This window comes from Coccomyxa subellipsoidea (genome assembly GCF_000258705.1).
Source record: "Coccomyxa subellipsoidea C-169, whole genome shotgun sequence".
NCBI lineage: Eukaryota > Viridiplantae > Chlorophyta > Trebouxiophyceae > Coccomyxaceae > Coccomyxa > Coccomyxa subellipsoidea.
The window spans coordinates 73,951-89,759 of NW_005178041.1; the positions used below are offsets into that span (position 1 = coordinate 73,951).

General features: G+C 53.8%; 3 protein-coding genes across 3 annotated transcripts; 2 read left to right on the forward strand and 1 right to left on the reverse strand.

Moving 5' to 3' along the window:
* Positions 1-5: 5 nt before the first annotated feature.
* On the forward strand, positions 6-215 carry COCSUDRAFT_12421 (hypothetical protein; the record flags this gene model as incomplete). The annotated part of the gene is made up of 1 exon (XM_005650745.1): positions 6-215. The coding sequence occupies one exon, from the start codon at positions 6-8 to the stop codon at positions 213-215; it is 210 nt and encodes a 69-aa protein (XP_005650802.1).
* Positions 216-1,012: 797 nt separating this feature from the next.
* Positions 1,013-12,744, reverse strand: COCSUDRAFT_52285 (Adaptor protein complex AP-2 alpha subunit; the record flags this gene model as incomplete). The annotated part of the gene is made up of 23 exons (XM_005650746.1): positions 1,013-1,412; positions 1,878-2,056; positions 2,570-2,756; positions 3,531-3,701; positions 4,146-4,303; positions 4,577-4,946; positions 5,395-5,539; positions 5,863-5,960; positions 6,261-6,419; positions 6,963-7,086; positions 7,294-7,373; positions 7,872-8,007; positions 8,609-8,723; positions 9,349-9,553; positions 10,589-10,748; positions 11,010-11,086; positions 11,525-11,644; positions 11,814-11,866; positions 11,979-12,078; positions 12,190-12,241; positions 12,326-12,431; positions 12,519-12,630; positions 12,712-12,744. 23 exons carry the CDS (start codon positions 12,742-12,744, stop codon positions 1,281-1,283), a joined length of 3,072 nt encoding a protein of 1,023 aa, XP_005650803.1. The 3' UTR covers positions 1,013-1,280.
* Positions 12,745-13,070: 326 nt separating this feature from the next.
* COCSUDRAFT_64410 (hypothetical protein) lies at positions 13,071-15,724 on the forward strand (the record flags this gene model as incomplete). The annotated part of the gene is made up of 7 exons (XM_005650747.1): positions 13,071-13,382; positions 13,509-13,606; positions 13,740-13,806; positions 13,981-14,118; positions 14,301-14,683; positions 14,955-15,268; positions 15,553-15,724. Exons 1-7 carry the CDS (start codon positions 13,268-13,270, stop codon positions 15,722-15,724), a joined length of 1,287 nt encoding a protein of 428 aa, XP_005650804.1. The 5' UTR covers positions 13,071-13,267.
* Between the last annotated feature and the right edge of the window lie 85 nt (positions 15,725-15,809).

Genomic DNA, 15,809 nt, shown 5'->3' on the forward strand with positions numbered 1-15,809 from the left:
AAATGATGGCATTTGACACGGTGTTGCCTCAACTCATAGGGGGGAGCTTCCTTGTTTACAATGGCAAGATATATGCCCCAGTAAAGGTCTCCGAAGAGATGACTGGTCACAAGTTCCGGGGGTTTGCAACTACCCGGAAAGGGCCCACTCACCAGCTCACTGGGACTCTGACTAGCCTCGGCCTCAAAGCTGATGGCCTTCGATCCTGGCCGTGATCCTGAAGCCTGACCCCCACTGGAGTGTCTGGCGAGGGCGGGCGGATGAGAGAGATGGACAGAACCAGAAACCGTGTGTTGTTGGTGATGACAGGGGCTCTTTTGACGGAGACTCTTGACAGGGACTGTAAACATCAATTCTAGAGACAACTGTGTGAGATAACAAGCTTTCAGTCAGAAGGAAGTTTAGGCTTGTGCGCGCAGCAGGAATGACCAAGGCTTTTCTGTGAATTTGCCCTGGCTGCAGAAGAAGAGTGAAACGCTTTTATGACCAACGAGAGTGGATGCCACATTTTGACGATGTAGCACCTGTGCAATCTCAAAAAGGAATCGGACCTAAACATGACACATCCGGAATGATGACCTGTACAGAGATATCGATACGCTTGAAGATGATGGCTTCAATTGATCAAGTTGAACGATGTTCAGTGAGATTACAGTAATGTTATGGGGATTGTACAGCTTCAACATTATTGAGATGGCTGGCCAGATCTGCATGCTTGCCACTGGCAGTCACCCAAGAGAGCATCTGCAACGGCGATTTTGTGCTCTTAAGATCTTCGTGTATGTTGATTGATAAATAAGATTGTATCATACGATGACATGAAGGCAGAGTCTTTGAACTAGCGGGGCATCGATGCTGGCCAACAATGTAAGTGATCTTGACTTGATTTGGCAGCTTTTGTCACAGAAGTATAGTTTGAACACATTGGTGTGAAGCCACATGAGAGCAGCGATACAAGTCATTCGCTGAGCAAATGTAATCAAGACAAATCAGCTTGAACACCGTCGAGCTTCACAGTCTGTGCGATCTTACAATGCCACATGGCCCCCGGTAACACGATCACCGTAACAATGCCGCGACCCCACAGTTATACACGCTCGAAGCCCCTCAGGCCTACAAGTTCTTTTAAGCGTCGCTGCTAAGCTTGAGAACCGCTGCTAAAGCTCACAAGATGCATTGCAACATCTGCACGCATGCATAGCGGCAACATAATCGTTGCGGGCACTATTCTTCTTATCACAGGAGTTCCCAACACACGGCTCACACAAACATCCTGACACTCATAGCTTGGCAAGCAGCTGGCAGATGATGTCCTTGAGGGAAGAGGTGGTGTTGCCGTCGGTGGATGCCACGGTGACCTGAAATTGCAGCCGCTGCAACTTCTCCACCTCAACGCGCACCATCACCGGCACCTGCACAGAAAGCTCTCGGTTCTCCAAACACCGTCTGCAAAATATAAAGTCAATATCCTGAGAGCGCCCCACACCTGAGTAGACATGCTGCACCCTCATTGTGGACGCAGCAATCCTGCAAAGTGCAATGGCAGCATGCAAGGTGGCTATTGCTGGCAAATTCAAGCATCAGCACTTTGCGAGACGTGTTTAGTGGCAAATAAGCACGCGGACTTTCATATCCGGAGTTTGGTCCAAGATAGTGCATACTTTTCCTCTGTATCCTCGCACCACAGCAAACTCGAGGCGGTTCCACATGCTGCGCCTGGCTGCAAAAATTCCTATTTCATGCTCAATAAAAATAGTGTGCACCATCTGGAGGCGGTGTAAGCCCCAGAAGGATCCGCCAGCTCCTTGTGGTTGGTTGCAGCTCTTTTTAGCCTCTGTTTCAGGCTCCAATTTGAAAGAAGGAAGGAAGCGGCGCGCCTGCTGCGGCTGGCCGCCTGGGGCCGTGTAGGAGAAGGTTGCAACGGCGACGAGGTTTTCCGCGTCGGGGTCGATGCCGGACTGCACACCCAAATTCAGCGATGACAGCAGAGCCTCCAGCGGCGCGCGCGTGACGGGAGTGATGCGCGAAACCCGCTCGCCCATCTTCAGCGGCGGCCCTGCGAGCAAGGTGTGCACACGAGTCTCAAGCAACATGCATCGGAAGAAGAACCAGCACTCTGACTGGGGCGTGCAGGCCGGTCAAGGCACGGTGCATGCGGTGCAAAAGATGGCAGAGACTCGGCCGTGCTAGCGTAAGTGGCTTGGATGCCGCTCTTGCAGTGCGCGCAAAACAGCAAGCGCCAAGGAGGCCCAATACTGTTAGCAGTCATTGGCTTGCAGTACTTGCTATTGCAATAGCACAAGCCTTCCTGGGCATTGGCAAGCCCCCTTTGTGCTAGTGACACATACATTGCTTCAGATCCAACAGAACAAGACTTCTAGCTGAAGAGGAAAGAACATTTGGAACAGGTGCAGTTCATTGTTGAACCTTCCAGTCAGCCGCCAATATTTCATGCAACTTTCTTGTCTCTGGACATACCGCATAGACATTGGTCGACATGAAGTTTGGACAGTGGATCTCCAAATGCCCGCCTCCGCCAGACACAGACATAAGGCGTCAATCGGCGCACCTTCGACGGCGCGCCAGCGTTGAAAGAAGGCCTCCTTGGCCACGGGGGCGTCGGGCGGCGTGCAGAACTTGGGCGCGACTATGGGCAAAGCCAGGTTCTGGCTGACACTGCGGCCGCCCAGGCTGTAGCCGACCTGCGCGCGCGGACCCGCCAGGAAGGGGGCGATGCACGCCACCATCAGTGGCACCTGCGCGCATGTGCCGGCACGGTTACTCATCCCTTGACTGTTCCGAGCGGACATTTGCCTGGCAAAAATCAACCTGTTGAGGGAGCGGGCGCAAATGCCCGGGCTGAACACGCAACCAAGGACTCAGGCTTTTTCGGTCAGCCTGCTTCCCAAGAAGGACCGTGTGAGGCGCTGCAGCCGCAGCCAGGTTGCCTTTTTGCATAGCCAATGACACGCAGCGGCTGGCGTTTGCCTCTGTATCATTGGCTTATTAAGAGGAAGGCCACTTGAATGCGGCCTGCCTGTTGCCAGGACTAGAGTTCATTGCATGCCCTGTGCTGTGCAAATGCATCACCCAAGGTGCCCTCACAGCCACCAAGTTGCCAAGCGTGCACGTTGCCAATGGCGACACAGAAGATCGCTTTGCCTGTGTCCCACTGGCTACGCGCAAAAGCTGGCAACCGGGATGCGACCTGTCGCACCGCCTACTACTAGAATGCCACCTCTTTTCATTGCATGCTCTGTGTTGTGCAAATGCGTATCTTACTCTACAGCACAACTGGGGTTATAGTCATTGCTGCAGACATCTTAAAACAAAATTAGGCTTGCCATTTTCTTGACGGACTGCAGGCACATGAGACATTTGAGGATGGGCAATGACAGACTGCCTACAAGACCAATGAGCCTCAGGTGGCTCCTAAAAGGCCCTAAAATGCTATTACAATAAGTAGTTATTACAATGATGATAAAGATAATACTGTATGGAAAATAGAATCGGCTGCACAGAGCGCGCACCTGGATCTGCTTCTTGGGCTCCAGCAGCGGGGGGACCGCGCCCTGCTGGAAGGCAAACTGGCCGGCGGGGGGAACCACAAAGATGAGTCGCTCCAGGGCAGACGCGCTCTTGTTGCCGAAGAAGAACATGAGCTGCCCCTGCGACCCCTGGTACTGCGCCTTCACACCCACCTGCACCGCGCATGTATGCACATTTTATTGGCGTACTTTCTGACGTGCTGATGGTAATGTGCTACACAAAACATCTGCATGTGCATTGATTAAATACGCATTTTCTTACCAGCGCATTTTCTAATTTTATTTTTCTAAAAAGAAAAGGCTTGCAAGGCGGCTGAGGCAATGTTTCAAGAGAAAGTGCATGCATCTCGCCGGGCATTCTCCCCCCACAACACTCCAGATCAAATAATGGATTGTGTGACTTGCAAAGAACACAACACAAGGCAAAATTACCAGCTGTTTGTCAAGAAGCTACCACCAACGATGCTGCTGCTTCTACTGAGGGACTAAACGCCAAAGAGATCGGTGGAGCTGCAACGAATCTGATGGCACCACAGGATTTGCTTGTAGCATTGCGTTTAAGAGATGTGTCAACAAAATGTCAAGACATGAGCGCGCCTGCAGGTTGGAGTCTTCGTACAGGACACCGGAGGCGGAGGTGCAAAGCTTTCGGAACCAGGCGCCGATGTCGCCGAGGGGCCGCGTGTCCGGGGGGGCGCCGCCCATCAGCGCATGCGCGTCGCCGCTGACACTGAATGGGTCGTACGCAGAAGGCGCTGCCGCAGCCATAAAAAATAACAATTAGTCGGGATGTTGGGGTCCAATCCTGCTCTGAATGAAGATCCAATCCGAGAACATCTGCAGCAGAGATCTTTTGACAATGGGAGCAACATGCATGTTCAAACTCCTCGTGACAGGGTATACATGACGATCTCCTGCGGAAGCATCTCTCCACATGTGTACCCCATCACAAGTTGATCTGAACATGCGCAGACTTCCCAAAATCACGAGCAGCTGTTTGTGACACTGCAGAAAGCAGATGGCCCTACCTGGCTTTGGCGGCTCAGCCTGCTGCGCAGCCGACAGGCTGAGCAGGTCCTCCAGGGGGTCCCGCGCCGGCGCCTGCGCCGCAGGCGCCGATGCCGGTGCCGGGCCGGCCGCGGCCGCTGCCACGGCCGGCGGCGCCGGCACGTGGCCATTCCCGTTGGCATACGGGGCGGCTGCCGCAGGCGGGGCGGCTGGGGCGCCGTTGTCGAGGCCGATGAAGTCGGCGGCGCCGTTAGAGGCGGCGCGCTCGTGCAGCGAGAGGGCACCCACGCCGGCCGCGGCGGCTGCGCCGCCGTCAGCCGTGGCGCGGTCCTCGCTGCCGTCTTCCTGCAGCCAGGCCGGCTGGTGCGCCACCTCGTCCACATCGTCACCCTGCACGCCAGCAGTGACGTGAGTGACAAAGAAGGAGTACTTCTTCAGACATGACTAAGCACCAGGTACTCTATCAGCTTACACGCATGTCAAACAGTCCTCTTCGCATTGACAGCCATACAAAAGGTTGAAATCCGACGTTCAAATGGTGGTCGTATGTACATCGTCAAGACGGTACTATGACCACATACAACCGGTGATTGCGACCACATGCCGCGGCAATGGTGAAGGCCTCAACCCAGACGCTGCGCGCGATGATTCCAATGTGGTTCTAGATGGTGGTGAGGCATGACTTGGACCAGGTCAGGTCATGGGTGGCCATGCATGAGATCAGCAGCCCTTGCAGGAAAGCACCACCTCTACATGCATGGCCTGATGTGCTAACATGGGCTACGGGGGATGAAAGGCATTTCAAGGCAGATTACGAGAGTCAGCGGGCAGGCCGCACCTCGCGCTCGGCCATGCGGCGCAGGAGGAGCGACTTACGCTTCTCCCAGGGCGGCATGGCGGTCACATTCGCGCGCGCCAGCTCTGGCTGCCTCTCCAGGCTCAGGTACTCCACCGCACGCTGCTGCAGCTCCACATCCATGTACCTACGCCCATGCGTCTCCGTGTGAATATGATAGTGACCATGGGCAGTCGACGTGCCGTACTTTGTATGCTTGAGCTGCAGACGAAGAGCAACTTCTCCCAGACTCTAGCAGTTCAAATGGAGCGGGATCTGCCTGCAGCAACAAAGGCAAGATTGAGAAGTTGAGCAAGCAATGCATACTATGTGTGCTCGTGGGCTCGTCAGACTTTGCAGGCATGCACTGGCAGACAGGCATGCCTGCCTGTCCGCAGCCAATCATGCAAGTACCTAGTGATCTGAGACTCAAATCCCGCGTCACGGATGGGGATGGGAATTTGAACTCACTTGGAGTATCTGTTGAAGACCTCCTCGGCCAGCGCCTTCAGGTTGGCGTCGCCCGGGTCAGCGATCAGGAACTTCAGGTATGTCGTCAGCAGCAGCCCCTGCAGCCGGACGTATACCAAAATCGGGCACAATGACTTCGCCATATGACAGCAAAGACAATTGCATGAGGACTATGAAAACTACTCATGACAGGCAGATGACCACAGGTCACATCGTCGAGGCTCCTCTGTTACCACCCATGAGAAGACCAATCAATATAAGTAAGAGAGCAGACACCAAGATACAAACTGTGTCCATCTGATTTGCTGGAAATGGGAGGCTAGAGAGCGCCAACTCTCGACTCAATCTCCTTGAATTGTGTCCTACTTACATAATGAGCGTGAGAAGGGCAAGCCCACCTTGGTCTCGCTGCTGACGGACAGGAAGCGCTCGTGCAGCAGCGCAAACTGCACATGAGTGGGCACCTCTGGCACCAGCCGCCCATACTCGCCAAGCACATAGCCCGCGCAGCTCACCAGCGCGTCGTGGGACGCGCCATCCTGCAGCGACTCCAGCACCTGCGCGCATGTGCCGATAAGCCGTTATGGCACGCGCACGCATGCTGACTGCACGTCAATGCATGGGCGCACATGCCGACAACATGTTGCGGCGGCGGAGGTTAGAAAGCATGAGTCCTGGGTGTGCCATGCACTAGAGCAGGCAGGCCAGTTGGGTGGTGGAACAGTGAGGCAAAGAGAGACATGGCTGTGGGGTGAATCGAATTGCAATGAAAAGTTAAGGCACTTAGTGCTCAAGAGATGCCCAAAAGGACCCGCCACAGATAATCCGCGATGGGCTCCAGATATTTTGCCACATCTGAGAGATAGTAGCCCTATTGTTCGTGTTGAGCTTGGCCGCTTCATGCCCATCATTTCGACAGCTGCCCGGTGCTGGATAGCTTTCAATGCCCAAAAGCACATGGTTGATGCCTAACTCTAGACAATGCACGAATGCCATAGGGTGCTTGGAGCAGTCGACCAAATGGGCCTCAGCCCCCCTCATGCTTCTGAACTCATCAGGCTCCAGAATGACAGCTCTGTTCAGGCATGCAAAGTGCCCACCTTGCGGGCGGCGTACTCGTGGAGGGCGGGGTAGTTAGTGATGAGCTGGACGGTGGAGTGCCAGATGTCCTTGCTCGCCAGCTCACCCGCGCGCTCTATCAGCTTCAGCATCGAGTCCACGTACCTGCAACAGCGGCCGGTTCTGATAGTTGAATTTAAGTAAGCAGTGCACGCATGACAGACAGTGCGGGCGCAGGAGCAAGAACAAAGGGCTCCTTTGCAGTGTGAGTTGTTGGTAAGCACCGGTGCCAGAATACTCCGGGACGTTATCTGATCCCAAGGAAGGGGTCATCGTTAATAAGGTTGATGTACTTAAGTAGCATGCGCGCACCAGTGCAGGTCGGGGTAGAAGCGCTCGGCCAGAACCGCCGTCTTCAGCACCAGCTCCTCCCTCATGCCAAACTCCGCGCCCTGCGCAAGTTTCCGTGGTCCTATTAGAGGTAATCAAACCATTGCGCCATGTTTTGATCAATAAACATCCATGTTCCATGCATGCCCATCAGCGCTGGCTTGGCAGTATATTTGAGGTTTAGGTTTCAGGGTTGCCAAAAATGCAGTTGGTACTCGTTCTGGGCAAGAGAAACTTCTGCTGCAATGGGCACGTGGAAGAAGCCGCACAACTGTGCTCGTTTCAAGCTGGCTGATCCCACATCAGTCTCTGGAGCTTGAAGTCCCAGCAAGTGTTGAAGGAAAGCCGTGAGCACCACAACGGGACGAAGGTGGTATTTCAATGGTACAATAATGCCCACAGTTGATCCTGTCTTGCTTGGATCTGGCGAGTCCATCAAGGGGTAGGATTGGAAAGCCTTCACTGCAGCTTGTCTGCAGACGCACCTTGCTTCTGGCAGGAAAGCGTGTAGTGATAATAACATTAATAATAAGAATGGCCATAGAAAGAGGGGCCCTGACCTGGAGGTAGGTGAGCAGCTCCCCCACGATTTCGCGCACGTTGCCGGAGTTGCACATGGCAAAGAGCAGGTCAAGCGCGCGGCGGCGGATGGAGATGTCCGCGTCCTGCAGGCTGTTTATTATGCTCTGCCGGTGCCTGCCACACCACACCATATTATTAACATTTTAGTACACGCTCTCCTGCCATAAGGCAAGGAACGTCCTACTTGCCTGCAGACAAGCTGCAGTTAAAGGCTGCCACAATCCTACCCCTTGTTGGACTCGCCAGATCCAAGCAAGACACGATCAACCATGGGCACGGTGCTAAGGATTGTACCGCCGGGGCCATGGCCCACCTTTCATCATGCATAATTCGCCATGCATGCAACACAGTGGCCAACATCCCATGGGCAATGCTGGCTGATCTTATGGAAGACCAAGCCACACTAGACCGACCTTATGTGAGCTAGTATGAGGTCTTGTGCCCGATGCATGCAATGGCGCAACCTCCGCGTGGGAGGCATTGCCTTGATTGGTATCTTCGCTCTCTTTGAAGATTTGGAAAGGGGGGCAGGGCATGGCAGGAATTGGGAATTACTTGCTTATTGATTGTGTTGGTTGGATTGAAAGATCCTAATTCTAGAGCTGACTTTGGCCGTCTCAGCTCTCTGGTGCAGATTCGAGGTACAGAGGAGAGAAGGCATGATGGGATGGGTCACCTGAAGACTAAAAGAACAAGGTATGGAGAGGGGAGTCACCTATTTATGGTGTCTGCGACAGCTGGCACCTCTGCCAGGCGCACCATGTTCTCCAGGCCCAGGTACTTGATGTTGGGCTCGCGCACGCTGATGAACTTGCCCAGCATTGCCACGCCTGCACCGTCAGTACAGGCAGAGTATTTCAGCCAGGTCTTTATCTTTGGACCAGACACCAAGATGGGGATGTACTATAGTAGACGGGCGCGCCCTTTGCGTTCACCAGCGAGCTTGCCAGCTCCTTTAACATCAGAGTGTCATGCAAGCAGGGGCCTGTCCTGCAAGTGGTGACAAGCACGGGAAGCGTAGCCTGGCAGGGGGCCTCTTTGGGTTGTTGGACCTTCTGCAACCACGCCTGACGTATGGAGGAGTCAGATCTTTTTGCAGATGAAACATACCTCACGTCCGTGGCTTCATACCCCAAACTTGTGCACACCAAGGGCACATCCCCGTGTACATTCCTGAAAACCAGGAAGATATGCACTTCCAACACCCCGGCTGTGAAACTCATGAGAGACAGTGCCCCATTTGAAGGTCATCTGAGGCCGTCACGTCCAAAGATAAATGAGCAACAAAGGGGCATGCCCGGAATAATTTGAACTTTCAACTTCCAGAGCCGTAATCTGACACTCTATCCAATTGAGTTACGAGCACATGTGCCTGCTTGTGCTGCGCTTGCGCCAGGTTGCAATGCACGGCCTTGCTCCGCACGGATGGCCCTGGAACCCCCCAGATGTACCCACCTGCAGTGAGCAGCTCGGGGTCGGCCTCCAGCGCCAGAGCGAGGGCGATGGCCTCGAAGACGATGGCGTGCTGTGCGTTGTTCTTGTTGACGTTCTTGGCCACCTCGCTGCCGGTGATGACGCGGCGCAGCACCTCGTTCAGCGCGCGGCCCACAGCCGGGTCCTCGGGCGGCGGGAAGTACTGCAGCACGCGCAGGCACTTCACCTGCGGCGCACATATCATTATCATTATCATTATTGTTATTACTATTATCATCATTATTATTACTATTATTATTATTATCATTATTATTATTATTATTATTATTATTATTATTATTTTTATTTTTATTTTTATTTTTATTTCTATTATTATTATTATTATTATTATTATTATTATTATATAGAGACCTGTTGGGAGCCACCTGAGGCTCATTGGTCTTTGGGCAGTCTACAACTGCCTATCATCATGTCATACAGTTCTCATGTGTCTGCACTCTGTCAAAAACTTTGCAACTCTTAGCACATAGTCTGCACATAGCAAGACAGACGTCAGCCTGTTACGAAACTGGCAATGTCTCTGCAAAAGGCGTGTACATCTGAGTTCAAAGGGTGATCTGCAACGAGAAAGGTCCATTTTGTCGTAGATTGGTCAAATGGGAAAGCTACTGATGAAGCTGAACATGCAGCACAATTGGCTTCACAGCGCCATGCTATGCAGGTAAGAGCCTTGTGTGACCATTTGGATGCTGCTGGTACATCCGATCTGCTCTAGACAGATCTTTTGGAGTATGACTGGCCTAGCTACAGAGTGGGCCAACGCAGGGGCACTACAGCACTGCACATGAGAAGAGACAAAAGAAATAATGCAGGTCACCAATTGGCATGCATGGCATTCGGTGTCCCCAGCAGCGAGTGCCTGTTTTCCAAGCTCTGTATCGCCCTCTCTCATACCTTGCTAACCCCTGGCTTGAAGACCAATTCCAAAAACAATGTTGTTCAAGAACACCAAGTGCTAAAATCAGCGTTGAGTGCAACTCAGAAAATGTCTTCCACCACGCACCAACATACACAGACACATCACAGCCTAGAGGCGGGTCGATCAGAATGTGGGCGCTGGATGAAACCTGGACATCCCTTGTGTTTGTCAATTACTTGACGTCACCAGCTAACTAGTCATGTCCAGCTCTTTTGACAACTCCAGTAACAAAATAACCCCGCTTCTCAGAATTGTGTCGGGGGTCCAGGGAGGCTTCGTCACCTGCAGCCAGGGGGAGGGAATGCCGTAGTAGGCGTACTCCGGGGGCACAGACGCGCGGTCGGGCAACACGGTGCGGCCGGCCGAGTCGCGCTCCTTCTCCGGGTTCAGCCGCACCAGCAGCTTCACTATGCGCGGAACCAGTGACTCGTACCCCTCGTAGCTGCGCGGCAGTTACGATACGTAAGCATTTCACCCTTTTCAAGCGTTCATGGCAGCCAAGTTTGGCCTGTTGGCCCACTGCATAACTCAACCACCGTCACGATGAGCGCAGGATTGTCCTGCTGCTGGACTGCATAACCTCCATGATGAGTGCTTCAATGCCGAATTCTGGGGATTGCAGGACCTTTCAAAACCACCTTCAAGGGCCAGGCGGGATCCAGCAGCACTTTAAAACTCCATGCGAGTTTTGTATTGGTCGTACCTGCGCGATACAATCCCCAGGAGCAGCGTCACCAGCGACAGCAGTACGCCCAGATCACGCTCCTCCAGCAGCGCCGCCTGCGCCAACACCGACAGTGCTTACTTTGGTGCTTGGATGGGTGAATTCTAGGGTGACATGAGTTCATGTTTGCCAGGCGACACTTCCACCGACTGCTTTGGCGCTTGAATGACTAGGGTCTGAGATGACACAACAAATGGTGCCCTGTGCCACAGACACGGAGACATGCTGCTATGCCGCTTAATCAAGTTGTTCGAGATGGGTTGGACTAGCATGGTATGGAAAGCAGTCGATGCCTAGGGATGTTGACAACATGCAGAAGGACGCCATGCCTTCATTGCTCGTTTTCAGTATTTATCCGGACCTATGCATTTTAAGCACCGAGGCACACGTAGTCACAGGTTTACTGATTATTGGTGGCCATTCCTGGCCTGACACATGTCAGTATGGGTGTCACTGCATGACTAGAATGGATTGTAGAGTTTAGGGATGCGCACCAGCTTCACTGACCACAGCTCCGGCGGCATGAGCTCTGCCTCGGGTGGAGACTTCCTGATCAGGCGCAGGAGGCACGTGGCTGCCTTCTTGCGCACTATCGGCCGCACCGCCCCGTTTGTCTGCACCCATGACACCCCCTTCACTCCACCGATTTTTAAATATTGCACCGGCAGCATTGAAGTCTTCCCAAGGGGACCAACAAAGCTGTGCATGCTTTGCAAGGGGCTTCTGCTCGCAGGTCTCATGACCAGCTGCCCCTCAATGTACGGCAGTGGCAGGGAGACTCACCAGCAGGTTCATCACATCGGTGGTGAGGAGGGATGCCATCTCCTGGCCTCCGACTGCAGCAAGAGATGGTTTCAGTCGCAGCATGCAGCAGGCGAAGTTGTGCAGAGACAGCCAGTATTCACTGAAGCGATCACCAATGCCAAGGGGAATAGTGTGGATGCGCACCATTGCCCACAAAGCCTAGCGCCAAGCACTGGAAGGCCTCATTCCTCGAGATGAGGTCATTTCGCACTGAGTTGATAATCAGCCGCAGAAACTCGTCTTTCTGCACCAATCAAGACACCCATCATTGCATTGCCATAAGCTGCAAAAGATTTTTGAGCGCACAACACACAGATGCAGAAATTGAAGTGAGGATGGAGGACCTTTGGCGCACCTCATTGAGGAGGATTGCACACGCCATGTAACCCACTTGCTTTTCTGCATATCTGGACGACACAGTCACGCTCAGCCCTTGCATGTACAACAAAGGGAATACCTGGGCATGAAGAGATGGGCAAAGTCGAACTTACTTCGTTGCAGGAATAAGGTCTGCCGCCTGCTTATGCCCAAACTCCACCTCGTACCCCAGCATGAATATGTACAGGAGCTTCCAAACGTATTTCTTCCTGTCGTATTCTGCACAAGAAGGGAACCTCAACGCGTCTTGTCACACATCCAAGGTGCAGAGCATCAGCCTGTGCAGGTCGAATTTTAAGCTCCTACCTGTGATTGCGTTCCCGGACGCAAACTTCTTCCTTATTTTCCCAAGCTCCTTATCAACCCGTGTCTTCTCCTGTTCCTTGCTCTGACAGTTCCTGATGTCCGCTATGAACACCTGCAATGCGGGCAATCGTCGTCATGGATCAGGCAGAAGACATAAAATACATCGCATGCACTCACATAGCACAAACAGTACCTGGAGCCCACGCATGTTGACGAGCTTGGCCATCTTGACCAGCTCCTGGGAAGATCCGCTGGTCTAGGCCACACTATCGCGCACAGAGAATGTCGGGTAATGGCTTAGGACCCCAGAAATGGATATCGTTCCGGCAACGAGGCCAGCCTCGAACGCCAGGTGTGATAAACGCACAATGATGCATTCTTGACTACTTTTTTTTAAATTGAACGCCGTCTGACAACGTGGACAGAAAATGCATGCCCTTGCACGGGTTAATTCACTGGGGCACCCGTGACTTGGCCGCAAAGTTAGATTTGCCCGAGATCTTCTGCTCAAAGTATCTGCGGAGGGCAAATGCAATCAGCTGGCCCATCTCACTTTGAACCTGCAAAAGCAGCCAGGCCTGTACCCCAGCAGCAAGCAGACGCGGTTGATTTGCAGCCGTGCACCTCAAGGCCACTGGTACATCCAGCAGGCCCCTGGTGATATCTAGGCGCGCTACAATTTTGGACGACGTCTTGTCTCGAGGGAGAATCTACGCTGGTTATCTGTTACCGCCTTGAGCAACTTCAGAATGGAGGTTTTGACGGAGCGCACCCGCAGCTTTTCTCCTCACGTACTCCTTGCCGAAGATGACGATTTGACACTGCGGATCGTGGAGCAGCTGCTGAAGCAGTGCAACTACAGAGGTGATTAGTGATAGTTTCTTGCATGCGTAAGGTATTTTTCGTACGTGCATCGCACTGTGTGCTGCCCAGAGTTGCCGCACCCGCAAGACGCGTGCCCACCGCTGACCGTGTCATGATCCCTTGCAGTCACGGTGGCAAGGAATGGCCAGGAAGCTCTGGATATCCTGCAGCACAATGACAAGCATTGTTTCGACCTGATTCTGACAGACATAATGATGCCAAAGGTGTGCGACGCTCCCCTTCGTCTGCAGAAGGGTCCGCTTGACAGATGTGTGAACCCTCCTCTTGGGGTTGTATCATTCCCGAACGAGCTCAAAATTATTACATGCCTCAATCCAAAATTTCTTGTGCTGGCAGGTGGACGGCATGGATTTGGTTTGTGAGGTGAACCAGCGCAAAGTTTGGAGCCATCTGCCAGTCATAGGTATGCCAAGGGGGCAAAGCTCTCGAGCATTCTGCGGCGCTGTAATGGCCCAGGGCAAGCTGTTAATATTTTGCGTACAATAGTGAAAGAATGGGGCCTTTGTTGCCTTCTCCTTTTCTAGCCGCCACCTACAGGTCATGTTGCTAAAAGCCTTGGTTGTCTCGTATATTGCAGTCATGTCGAGCGAGCAGAGCCAGGAGGCCATCTGCAAGGCCTTCACTGTGGGCGCCGCAGACTACCTCATCAAACCCATCAGGAAGAATGAGGTCGCCACGCTGTGGCACCACATCTGGCGCAAGGTCATGGCCGCAGGTGATTCCGATGATCATTCATGCTAATTATAGTTGGAGTGCCATGCGCCAGGACAATGTAGTCTGCAAGACTGCTATGTGACTGGGTCGCGTTCCATCATGATAGTTGCATGTCTACCAAAGAAGCGCGGTGTGATCGTCCTGTTGAACTGTGACCTAAAAAGGCACTGTTCCATTGTGCAGGAACAGAGAACCTGGAAGGCCATGCAGCGGGGTGGATCAGTGCAAAGTACCGCCACGATGTGCTGTCAGCCGCATCGCTGGACGCAGCCAGCATACCTCAGCAGTGTGCCACAGGCACCGCTGAGTGCGACGCACAGAGAGCAGCCCTGCCGCCCAAGAAGCGGCCGCGGCTGTTGCATGACTGTGGCAGCTCAGCGGTGCAGACAGCAGTCATGTCTGCCATGAGTCAGCCTCAGGCATCAGTCATGGAAGCTAGCACAGCGGCGCCGCTAGAAGCCACCCTGAAGCGCGCGGAGAGTGAAGCCTCAGACAGCGGCGCCAGTGAGGGAGGGCAGCTGCGTGGGAGCAGCTACCAGGAGGCTTGGGCCGGCGAAGCCATGCAGGTGCAGTCCTCTTTTCATCTGGTGCCAAGTTCTGTTATTGAAATGCACTGCTGGCCGCCGGTGCAAGAAGTGCACAATGAACTTCTGGGACGTTGATCCCACTCCCTAGCCAGTGGCAGCCCGTGTGGGGTGTGAGAATTCAGGACTGATATTGCTATTGCGCAAGCAGTCGGCATGACAAACCTGAAGTACCGGCATGCCTCTCAAGCTGGGCCAATATATGTGCAAGGTGTCGGTGTCAGCTTCAGTTAGCTTCTGCTTAATCCCACAGGTGTCCTTCGTGCGCCCACATGAGGCGCCGGTTTTCGGCAGCAACGCGGGCGCGGCGCGCGGCGGGTGGAATTTCCTGCCGCGCATACTCTCGGCCCCTAGCATCCTGGCAGTGGAGCGCCTGCACTGCGCGCAGCTGGACACTTCCACCGCAGCCACCAGCGGCCACAAGCGGCTGTGCATGGAGGACAATGGTTGCGATCGTCGGGAGGCCGTGTGCGCAGTCAGCGATGACTCAGGCGCCAGTGAGATGACCGGGGATGCTGCCGCGCTGACGGACGGCGCCGCAAGTGCCGCGGCGTTCCCTCTCAACGGGTGCGCCTGTTCTGGCCACTTGATTTGCGCAGCATTGGGTGCAAAAACGGTGTCATATTGCATAACCATTATTGCATGGGCAATGCTCAGGATGCCTGCCAGGCGGTACAGCATGCGGATATCAAAAACATGGCAGCACATAGTGCTGGGATGATGTCCTGTTGGGGCGGAAGTCCCGTCACGCAGTCTTGAGGCTCTCAGGCGCTAAATTATGGCAGGGGACCTGCGTGACGACATCATCCAACGGGGTGAAGAGCATTGAGTCGTTTATTATTGGCGTGCAGGTGTGAATCACTGGGAGTGAGTAGTCGCATGGTGGTGTCAGTTGACCTGGAGATTGCGCCCCTCAACCTGGCCCCCTGGCCCTCCACTGCCGGTCCCCTCGTTGTGGAGGGTCCTCCAAGCAGCACCGCCGGTTCCACAGACCTGGGCCAGATGCAGGCGCGCTCCTACTAGGCCTGTTTTCTTTGCTTTTTTGGGTGCAGGCCATCAGACGCTGATTGACGCTGTTCATTCTGGGGCTCTAGTGCAATGACTTGAG